Source organism: Nannobrachium achirus (genome assembly GCF_963921795.1).
Source record: "Nannobrachium achirus genome assembly, chromosome: 16".
Lineage (NCBI taxonomy): Eukaryota > Metazoa > Chordata > Actinopteri > Myctophiformes > Myctophidae > Nannobrachium > Nannobrachium achirus.
The window spans coordinates 26,834,211-26,845,456 of NC_137823.1; the positions used below are offsets into that span (position 1 = coordinate 26,834,211).

At 40.1% G+C, this 11,246-nt stretch overlaps 1 protein-coding gene across 1 annotated transcript; it reads left to right on the top strand.

Moving 5' to 3' along the window:
• The first annotated feature begins 1,082 nt into the window (after positions 1-1,082).
• uap1l1 (UDP-N-acetylglucosamine pyrophosphorylase 1 like 1) lies at positions 1,083-10,812 on the top strand. The gene is made up of 9 exons (XM_080744620.1): positions 1,083-1,502; positions 1,623-1,827; positions 2,172-2,347; positions 5,273-5,445; positions 6,295-6,488; positions 8,157-8,297; positions 8,516-8,701; positions 9,116-9,182; positions 10,361-10,812. The coding sequence occupies exons 1-9, from the start codon at positions 1,223-1,225 to the stop codon at positions 10,463-10,465; spliced, it is 1,527 nt and encodes a 508-aa protein (XP_080600746.1). The 5' UTR covers positions 1,083-1,222; the 3' UTR covers positions 10,466-10,812.
• The last annotated feature ends 434 nt before the right edge of the window (positions 10,813-11,246 follow it).

Sequence of the window (11,246 nt, forward strand, 5' to 3'; positions counted from 1 at the left end):
GTTATAATTTATGGCTACTTCAAATCATGCATGCAGCGTCCGATTGCCATGAAAGGTCTAAGGTGAAGAACATATGCCACCCTTTTTACATTGGCCTATTATACAGTAGCACCACCAGGACGCACAGCCTGGTGGAGACCTGTGCTCGGAAGAGCACTGCTTCTAGTCTTAATCTGAGTTCCCACCCTTCTTTCGCCATAGGGGGGAGACTAGTAGGCCTAAGTACCTCAGAGAAAAGAAACGGGAGAGTTTAGTACGGAAAACCCCTGGAGAACCAGTGAATCCAGATACAGGTAATCCACCCATCCCTCAAAAAGGGTTGTTATACATTGGGACAGCAAATTACTTTAAAAACGGGAGAGGCTTTTTTTTTTTACTTAAAAATAAATAAAGTTTTATGCTGGTAGCTGGTGTTTTCTTTCTTTTTCTGGTCCAGCTCCAGACTGATGAGTTGAATGGAGGACAAGTGAACTGTGTTGCTCAGTCTGGGGGCTGGGCCTATTTGCTCTCTGCTGTAGCCAAGTAGCCTATATTTGGTTTATAAATCCTTTATATTAGGCAGGCTACACGTTTATACTCAACTCAACTCAACTTTATTTATATAGCACATTTACATGACAAGTCAACCACAGTGCTGTACAGGTTAAAACAAAAACACGTTTATATGTTGTGTTTCTGTGCTCGGGCTGGCCATTGTATGTTATTATGGGTCATGCTATTTACATTTATTTCTTTAAACTATAGGGAAACGAAAAAAACTAAAACATGATGTAGACTTTTGTGGGCCAATCAGCTGACAGTTTTTCTGCCAACTGGATAGCCACAACAGGAAGTAGGACGAGTAGGACCTTTTATATATACTCTATGAGTAGGACACACACACAGGCTACACATAGTGTACACTGTAGCGTTCTTTGCTAGTACTAAAATGCACTTTATGTTTATGACATTGTTTATCGGCGGAATATTTGCCATCATGTCAGCACTGTCTGTCTGCAGTATCACAAGACATCCTTGTCCTGATCCTGCCTCCCTCAAGTCACGAGTTCGTCATGAAAAGGGGGCCGTCGCTTCCTCTTAAGAATAAATACCTGACCGAATAGTGGAACAACAACTCGCAGAGGCAGTGACATATCATGTGTACAATTCAGTGTGATATTCTGATAATCATTCGTTTTTGACAACTTTTCGGTTTTGACAAGGGCATATAGCCTACGGAGTAATGCCATCCTTTAAGGAGCTCAAGCTACATTTAGACAATGCAGGTCAATCTCACGTCCTGGGATTCTGGTCCGAGCTCACTGAAGAAGGCAGGGACACTTTTCTCAGTGAACTGTCTCTGTTAGATCTCGGTGAATTAAAAGCCCACTGTGAGGGAGCCGCAAAAGCAGCAACTGGTCCGCCCGTGAGAGTAGAACAACACATAGAACCGCTACCTGAGGAGTTTGTCGGCAGCATTCAGAGAAGTGAGGAAAGCACTCTGGCAGATTGGGAAAATGAAGGTGATATATTTGCCGTCTTTATTGTGCATCATAGCCCAATAAACATACTGAAGTAAAGTAATAAACATCCATAGTGATTGTGATTTAAAAAAATACATTTTCTATTCGTGTACTCTGCAGGACTTTTGCAAATCTCAGAAAATCGAGTTGCAGTTCTGCTTCTGGCTGGCGGTCAAGGGACTCGCCTCGGGGTGTCCTATCCTAAAGGGATGTATAATGTTGGTCTCCCAAGCAGCAAAACCCTGTACCAACTCCAGGCAGAGCGCATTCGCAAAATACAGCAATTGGCAACTTTAAAACATGGTTCGAAATGCACCGTTCCTTGGTAAGATTGTGTGGCCCTGTCTGTCTGTCTCCCTAAATCGTCCATGTTTACTGAAGGTTTTCACTATAAAACTTAACATTTCCTGTCAGATGTTCAACTGTACGTACATAAATAACAGCTAAAGTAGCCTAAATTCACAAAATCTATTATTATTTTGTACATTGTGTACAATGTGTACAATGGAACAGATATAGAGAGAGAGGGAGACATTACACACACATATCTCTCCATTATAGTCTACTGTAGCCTAGTGTAATTTCTCTCCAAATAAAACCTGTGATATTCACACAATGGAGTGGCTAAATAGCCTTTGATTTCTGTTATGTTGTAACTTATGCCACCAGGTACATAATGACCAGTGAATTCACGCTGAAACCAACTGAGAATTTCTTCAAGGAAAATCACTACTTTGGATTGGAGCCATCACATGTAGTTATGTTTGAGCAGAGAATGATACCAGCAGTGACGTTTGATGGGAAGATGATCCTGCAGAGTAAAGGGAAGGTAGCCATGGCCCCAGGTAGGTGATCTACTGCTGAAATTTGTGACAGATATTTGTAATTATTCAATCCCAAACATGAAAATACGGTAATGATAACTATAGGTAACATGTTATTAATGGATAATGGCCCAATAAACATTCCATTTTATGAGTTATGTCAGTCACTAGATGCAAATACCATCTATACTATAATTTTGCGAATGTCTGAGTGAGTGAGTGTCTGTCTGTCTGTCTCAGCGTTTCTCCTCAGTGGCTGGAGCAATTGATCTGAAATCGCATCACCATCAGCATATGAACACACCTGACATAACTGTGAAGCCCGTTTGTCACTTTCACAAATCGTATGCTGTATATTAGCATTTTTATGGTGTATCTATATCTATTTAGCCTACAGTACCGTTTGTGACCACACATGTTAAGGGAGGGGCGCTGTTGTTCAGGCCATGCACAATCACACACAAACCCACACACACACACACACACGGGGGGGGGGGGGGGGGGTGCAGGCGGGTTGGGGGGTGGGGGGTTCTGGCCCTGTTACAGATGTTGTCCAAAAATCATGCAGATCGGTACACAGTATCTCTGTAGCCGTTACATGGAACGGGTATTTCTTACATTGATGCTCCTACATATTAGCATGCAAGCACCAGTTAAAGTTACTTTCCATCCCTCATATACTGTGTGCACAGTGCACATCCCATAACCCACACACTGCACATCATTTCGGAGCTCATATCTTTGAACGGGTAAGGGCTAGTTATATTAAGTTTGGAAATATAATTTGAGCACCCCTCCTCACAAGATGTTTTCTTTAATTAGACCTGGCTACAACATCTGCAGGCGTGACAGTGAATTATTTATGACGACCAAACCCACTATTTAAGGAGCACTTCAACCATTCTCAACATTATGTTCATATCTTTGGTGCTCACAAATGCTCAATTGTTCCCAGGCTTTGCTCATTTCACAGGATGGTCTTTTGACCAGTGGTCTGGGGACCACCAGTGGTCCTTGTGGAGGTTCCATGTGGTCCCCAACTAAATGATGGAAGAGTTGGTAACCAAATGGACCCTTATAGATCTTTAACTCTTGAGAGCGTAAAATGAAATCAAATGGACCCTTATGGGTCCATTTGGTTTCATTTTATGCTCTCAAAAAATCGTATCTAACAACAACAAAATATTAAGTCTTGAGGGCTGTTTGAGAGGCTAAATCTCATCAAATGGTGGTCCGTGGCTCAAATGGACCTTGATATGAAAAGGGTTGAAAACCACAGTTTTGGACCAATCACAACAGTTTTCATGTCCGGGAAATGTAAACAGATCGGCACATTGTCAATGCAACTTCCTTCATTGGTTCTTCCTGTACTTTCATTTAGACACGCTCACTCAGTAGCATTTAGGTGGCCCCATTTCCGTCTACTCGTCATCTTAGAGGTGGGTTGTGAACAGTTAAGAAACCTGGCTTTCATTTCAGCATGCTAACTTTCCAGGAAGAGAAGGGATGTAGTTTACATTTCCTACTGCTGATGTCATTGGTAGGTAGGGTTCTGAACTGTCCACAACTCGCCTCTGAGATGCAGAGTGAGTCTTTTATGAGAACCAATTATAAAAAAATAAATGGTTGAAAATGTGTGAAATGCTCCTTTAACTGTGGTCAAACTTCCTCTCTACAGCACACTGAGGTTACTTGACATTGAGAGCCTCATATACTGACAGTGATATGCATGGCATGGAAATGGGGAGACATTCTCTGGAAGAAGGGTCCAAAATGGTCTACTTTAGCTTCATGTGGAAACTTGGTTACACAGTAACAAACATGTTAATTTAACTCCAAGAGTGCACAAAATGGAACCAAATACATAATTAAATATAATATGTAACATGGCCATATCACTCAAGACGGGGATATTTCCATCATTTGAATGTGGCCATTGTGTCCGGCTGCTTGAAATATCTTGTGTGCCTCTTTCATGAAACTGTGTTTGTAAGCTTGTCCAAATATGTATTGCACCGCAGCAAAAATAGCACTATAGCTCGCCTCCAAGTGGTTGTGTGGCGTGTGCCACTCACTGCCTGGTGTCACAGCCAGTTGGTGCATAGATGATCCTAGTGGACCTTAGGATGTGGTTTATAACGTAACCCCCATCTCCCCTCCCTCTCTGCCGTTGGTCTCTCTACACAGACCTACTCTATCTAAAATAAAAGCATAAAATGTCAAAAATACATTATTTCTCTTTGCCAGCTGCAATTTTGTTTATTGGGGGGTATTTTTAAGCCTTTATTTTGGAAAGTAGCGGAGAGAGAGACTGAAAGAGTAGGGGAATGACATTCAGCAAAATGGTCTGGTCCTACTCCTGCAGGCTGGGAATTGAACCGATGATGACTCACTGAGTATTAAGGCATTGATATGTGCCCCAAAGTCTATCGGGTGCCCGATTTCAAAATAAAAGCATTGGTTTTATCTTGGAATGACTCTGGTGTAAAATAATCGCTCTTCCAAAACCACTTAAACCCCAGCCAGGGGTCTGTACTTGGTCCCTTCCCTTTTTCCTTGTACACCAAATGTATTTGCCGAAGATTTCACAGGTTACACATACACATTGTCAAGTGTATTAGTTGATGGTAGCTAGCTTACTGTTTCATGGCTATGTACGGTATGATTAACTGAAAACAGTAAAAGCCTTCAGAAAGATGTCTTGCATACTGTATGCAAAATCTATTTTGCCAGTCCTTGGGTGTCCTGGTAAATGTGTAGATAAAGGATGTGTATTGAATTTTGTCTGAATGTTACTAACAGCATGGACTTAACAATGCAAAATAATTTGCCATTTATTATAATGCCTCATTTGGTCATATCTAGAAGCACTTGTACACTAACATCATTGTTAATCCATTGTTCTGTCTTGTTGGAAGTTGACCTTATTCATTCACTTGTTGTCAGATGGTAATGGTGGCCTGTACCGGGCAGTCGTGGACAACAAGGTACTAGAGGATATGGCAAAGAGAGGAGTGGAATATATCCATGTCTACTGTGTGGACAACATCCTGGTCAAAATAGCTGATCCCATCTTCATAGGATTCTGCGTCAGCAAAGGGGCAGACTGTGGAGCGAAGGTATAGACAGACACAATGGAATTCTTGCAAATCCACTTTGACCATGGTGCTTTCATGTAGCGCCTGTTGAGGGCAACAATAATGTTGTTTACACCCACAGAGCTGCACACATAGTTTACAATTTCTGATTATGTATAAATTGCTCAAGATTCCTTGGCTTTAACCCTTTTAGGCCTAGGATTATTGAATTCTTTAACTATTGAAAAATAGCAGATATACAAGCTTGTTAGTCTGTTCTTGAGAGACTACTATGTCAGTGGTTCTCAAACCTTTTCATGTGAAGGACCCCCAAACTGATATTTATTTGGCTACGGACCCCCATCTCAAAATATTTAGTTCCAGGGACCCCCCAGAAGCAAAATTTGAGTTACAAACGTTTGCTTTGAAAATACACATATTCAAAGATTTGTACACATTTTCACGACTTTAAAAAAAATAGCAAATCTACAAGCTCGCAGCGCGGCACTCGCTGTGAGCTTGTATATCTGCTATTTTTCACTGGTTAAAGCATTCAATAATTCTAGGCCTAAAGGTAAGCTTTTCCTGTTGATGTCAAATTCTGTTTTGCCGAACATGTGTGATCTAAATTGATCCATGTCAGGATTATAATGTTATAAGATATATATTACACACAAGGAGCTGCACACAGGGTTTGCCATTTATTTATGTATAAGTTGCTCACTCATTGGCTTTAAGATTGTCCTATTGTTGTCAGATTCTGTTTTGCCGAATGTGTGACGTAAATTTACCCATGTCAGGATTATGATGTTGTAAGATGCGTATTAAATATACCCGTACATTCATTGAACATTTACATTTAAATTATGCCCCCTACGTCATTTCTGTCAGGTTGTGCAGAAGGCGTACCCCGAAGAGCCGGTCGGAGTGGTGTGCAGAGTGGGAGGAGTCTACCAGGTAGTTGAGTACAGTGAGATCCAGCCTGAAACGGCTGCGCTCAGAGGCCCTGGAGGCGACTTGATCTACAGTGCTGGAAACATCTGCAACCACTTTTTCACCAGGACTTTCCTGCAAGAGGTGGCACAGTAAGGACCTTCCTCATGTTTGCTTTTATCTCATGACACAATCATAGGAGAGAAAATGTCAATCTTGTCAGATAAAATTCATGTTTTGTCTAGAAGGTAAACACTAGACTCTAACCACAATCATGGTGGTTTAGAAACATTTTCAAGTGGCTCTTTTGTTGAGTTGATTGTGTCAGGAGTCATAATTTTACAAATCTAACTTAGAATTTAAGAATGGCGTTAAATACTGCACCAGGCAGAACACAAATTTAGAAGTGAAGTAGAAAAAACACATGAGATTGCAACTACAAAGTGAAATATGTTTTTATTTGGAACATCCTGGGACTGTTCATATTTAATGACCATAATAAGGCAGAACTTTGTCCCCCCTTCAATCAAATGGTAAATGCTGCTGCATTTAGAATTTGTTTGGAAGTCTATAGTACTGCATTGTGGTAGAACCATATTTCTTTAGTAAAGGCACTGGTTAGCCTTCAAACATCCTGTTATTTTAAGAATGGCAAATTCTCATATTTGATTTTGACCTAAAATTAAACCTCACATTAGTTTTCTCACGTTTTGTTTACAAGAAACCATTTATACTCGAATCTTGCCATGTTTGTCATACTTTACGGTGACTGCTGTACATTCCCTCCAAGATTTTACATATGATCGACAATATGATTCTAAATGAATGAAAATACAAAAGAAAAAGATTAAACATTCAGAGCTGCAAGGTTGAGGTCTTGCCTAGACTTCTGGAGGGGTTTTACTGTATATGATGAATCTGTGTGCCCTTGGTAGAACCTCATTTTATCTGCACCTTCCTTTTTAACAACAGGAACCTGGAGTGATGCCTCTAAAAACACATCTATGCACACATTATTAGATTCCCAAGATCCCTTGGATTACGCATCTGTGGTGTGGATGTTGTCAGTTTGTGGATGTGGTGTGGTTGTTGTCAACCAAAATTGTCAAATTGGAATGCGTGGAAGGTTTCCGTAGCATAATGATGTAAATTATGGCTACACATTTTGGTTAAAATTGTGGGTGAATCTTGCTGCTAATTACTGTGACATGTTATAAAAGCAGCAATCTGTCTGTAATACACATGATGTATCGTATTATACCATGACTACGGGCTTTGTGTTGTGTCAACAACACCCATAGCCGTGATATAATAAAGATATATACCACAACCGCTCATGTATTATTGTAAGTGAACTACTTAAATCCTCTATTCTCAGTGAAACTGACCTGAGTTGCTGCTGTACATTTATTCACTCCTAACCAAATCTCTTCGCCAAAAATAGATCATGCTATTTGGGGCGAACGTTACCCCTCAGAATATAGATGGGGTTCAAGTTGTTAAAGGGGAGGCTCAGGGGGCCTTAGGATTTCTCTTCTGCTGATTTGACTTGTATCACAAGGGCAAACATCACTGAAATGGTGCATCCAGTAATGATCCCCTTTCCCATGTTGTGACAGTAGTCCTCCTAATGTTAGGATGGTAACTCATTCAACCGTTCCCTACACCTCACCTGGATTCTCTACCTATAGTTGCTTTGAATAAAAATGCTTTATGGGGGATTTTTCCTCAATGTCTTCAGTACAGTCCAATCCAATATCAAATGCAAGATTGATGCATGGACTGCTTTTTGTTTTCAACAAATTATCTTTGCCATACAGGAAATTTGAAGGAGAACTAACGCAGCATGCTGCAATCAAGAAAGTGCCTTTTGTGGACAGCGACGGCAATCAGATTAAACCCACCAAGCCTAATGGCATTAAGATGGAGAAGTTTGTGTTTGATGCTTTTCAGTTCTCAAGGTATTAGTTATCCCAATACTGTATCTGCATCTTGTCATCCTGCTTGTTCTTGAGTAACCATTACTGTACCACCAATCAAAGTATATTATGCGAAAACTAAAAGACTTCATAGATGTTCACTACTGAAAATGTTATGCATTTTCGTAACCATAAATTAGATTGGTCATCTAGATGTTGACATCCAATTATTACGAGCATTTGTAATTTTTTCTTCGAAGGAACTTTGTGGCGTTTGAGGTCTTGAGGGAGGAGGAGTTTTCTCCCCTAAAAAACGCAGATGGGGCAGCCTTGGATACCCCGACAACAGCCAGACACTCTTTACTAACACAGCACTGCCGCTGGGCCCAGGCTGCAGGAGCCACCTTGTTGGATGATCATGGAAATGTCCATCCCACTGCATCCAGGTTGTAGCAACTCCCTGCTGTAAAATGAAAATACATTGTCTTCACTGGGTTCCAGGAAATGTTTTAATTTGAAGGTTTAGAGGAGTAAAACCTCATTCCCAGCCAAATCATATTTGATCATATTTTCTAGGTAGTCCCAATCATCCAGATCATATTCCATCATATTCCAGATCATCTGTTGGTGTGTTAAAATCAGTGCAGTCACATCTCTAATATGTACAGAGATGTGACTGCACTGATTTTAACACACCACTAGATGATCTGGAATATGATCTGGCTGATTGGGACTACCTAGAAAATATGATTTGGCTGGGAATGAGTCTTGATGGCATTGCAGTCCTGTTTAGATCATGGTAGACAAAATGCAATGCAAGTTTCTTTCTTATTTTTACAAAGTGTTTGTCTGTGTGACAGGGAGACAGCAGAGGACAACGCTCCAGTAAAATGTGAGATCTCCCCACTGGTCTCCTATTTTGGAGAGGTGAGAAAATGAAACTGCACAGTTACAGGTCCATAAGGGAAAGGGAGATTCTGTTCTTGCTGGACTTATAACTGTACTTATAAATGGATTGTCATCAGAATTTTTACAGCTCCCTCAAGTGGCTTAAAGTGGAGGAGAAACTATTAAAATGTGTATGGTAAAAATAGCTCAGTTATTCCACAAGAGGGAGCTCTAGTCCAGAGAGTATCAGATTCAAAAGTTTTGTGGGAAAGGTTCAATGTTTTCTTTATTATTACACCCTTCAGAGTTAAAAGATTAAAATGTTAGTTCTGGTACTTCTCATAATTTGCAGCACCATGAAAAAAATGTATAATGACATATCGTAAATAATTACAAAAATATAACAAATCTCTAAAGTGCATAGTTCAATGTTCCAAGTTCTTGTAACTTTGACATACAGTATATTCTAATATAAATGCATCAATATATATAAATAAATAAATAAGCTCTAAATTGCTTCAAAGTTTAACCGTTCCGGCTGCCTCTGACTTCAGACAGGCAGTTAAGTTAACCCATTCAGGCCGGGAACACATTTTTGTGTAGTACAGTATAGGGATGTGGTATCAGTACTCGTGGTATCGGTACTCGCCCCGATACCGGCCTATTTTGCGGTATCGGTACTCGTCCGATACTGCTCACAAAGCGCCCGAGTACCCTGTGTGTTCCGCCACTTCGCCTTTCTCTCTCTCTCTCTTAAAGTATCAAAAGTAAAAATACAAAATGTTTGAGCATAGCAGATCTAGAAGATCATGCACATTGCACAGTACAGGAATTGCCATGGGCTAAACCTGAAAAAAAAAGTGAAATGTGTGGCAGTTGTGCCATGTTCTGGGAAAGCAATGCAATTTAATGTGTTGTATACAGCCAGAAAGTGAGGAACATCTGATAAAAAAAAAAAAAATCTTTAAACGTAATATAAAGACATTTTGTATTATTAATTGTACTCGTATCGGTACTCGGTATCGGCGAGTACTCAAAATGAAATACTCGTACTTGTACTCGGTCAGCAAAAAAGTGGTATCGGGACATCCCTAGTACAGTACATGTACAGTACTGTAGCAACCTTTTTGAATAATATTTAACGTTTTTCAGAAAACTTAGGTCAGGCCTAATCTCTTGCTCTGATTTGAACCCACGTGCCTTTCTACCTTTTTCAGGGCCTGGAGCAGCTGCTGAAAGGGAAGACGCTGACAACTCCCTTCATTCTGGATGAAAAGAGGGCAAAGGAACTTCAGTCTTCTGTAGCACTTTCTAATGAATGATAAATGGACTATAATGCTCTGTAATGTTGCCTAGGCCTCATATTCACACATTCACAATGATGCGTGAGTAGTAGGGGGGCTCACACTTCCAACGCCATGCCAGCCCCGGAAGAGCCAGGACTTTAACCACGTGAACCCTAGTGTCCACTTTTAAGAAAACAATAAGATACTTAAAAATATCTTAAAATACTTAAAACAAAGGGAATAAAATATGAATGCAAAACAGCATCCTGCATCCCTGTACAACATGTTATGCCTTAACATGTAAAATGTATTAAATTGTTAATCATTTTAAATGAACTTGTTTTAAAATACATTCAATTGTATTGTTTCAGGATAAGGCATTGTCACGCTATCGTGTAAGCCAATAAAACAAAAGTTTTGATAATATTTTAATTTGATTTGAAAAATAATTATGGGCCATCACTGGCACACACACAAAATGTTTCTGAAATGTAATAGATTCAGAATTATGGATTGGATTGGTACTATGCTTACACGTACACATACAATAACGACAACAAGACTAGTCTCAGCGGAAGTATACACTCTAAACCAGGGGTGGGCAACTTTGATGATAGAGAGGGCCACTATATTTTAACTTCACTCCAGAGGGCCACATTGCATATTGCCATGTCCTACTTTGTCATTCCAGTATACGATACAAAAGAAGAAGAAATAGCCGATCTACAAGCTCGAAACGAGTCGCACTGGTTTTGAGTTTGTAGATCGGCTGTTTTTGTTATTTTTTAATTGGAATCCTGAAATGTAACATTATTTC

Bases quoted from the DNA above. Each gene is read 5' to 3' on its own strand.
- uap1l1 (XM_080744620.1), top strand. From the start codon at position 1,223: ATGCCATCCTTTAAGGAGCTCAAGCTACATTTAGACAATGCAGGTCAA. The intron at 8,702-9,115 runs GTTGTAGCAACT...TCTGTGTGACAG, and splicing joins GTCCATCCCACTGCATCCAG to GGAGACAGCAGAGGACAACG. The intron at 9,183-10,360 runs GTGAGAAAATGA...TACCTTTTTCAG, and splicing joins TGGTCTCCTATTTTGGAGAG to GGCCTGGAGCAGCTGCTGAA.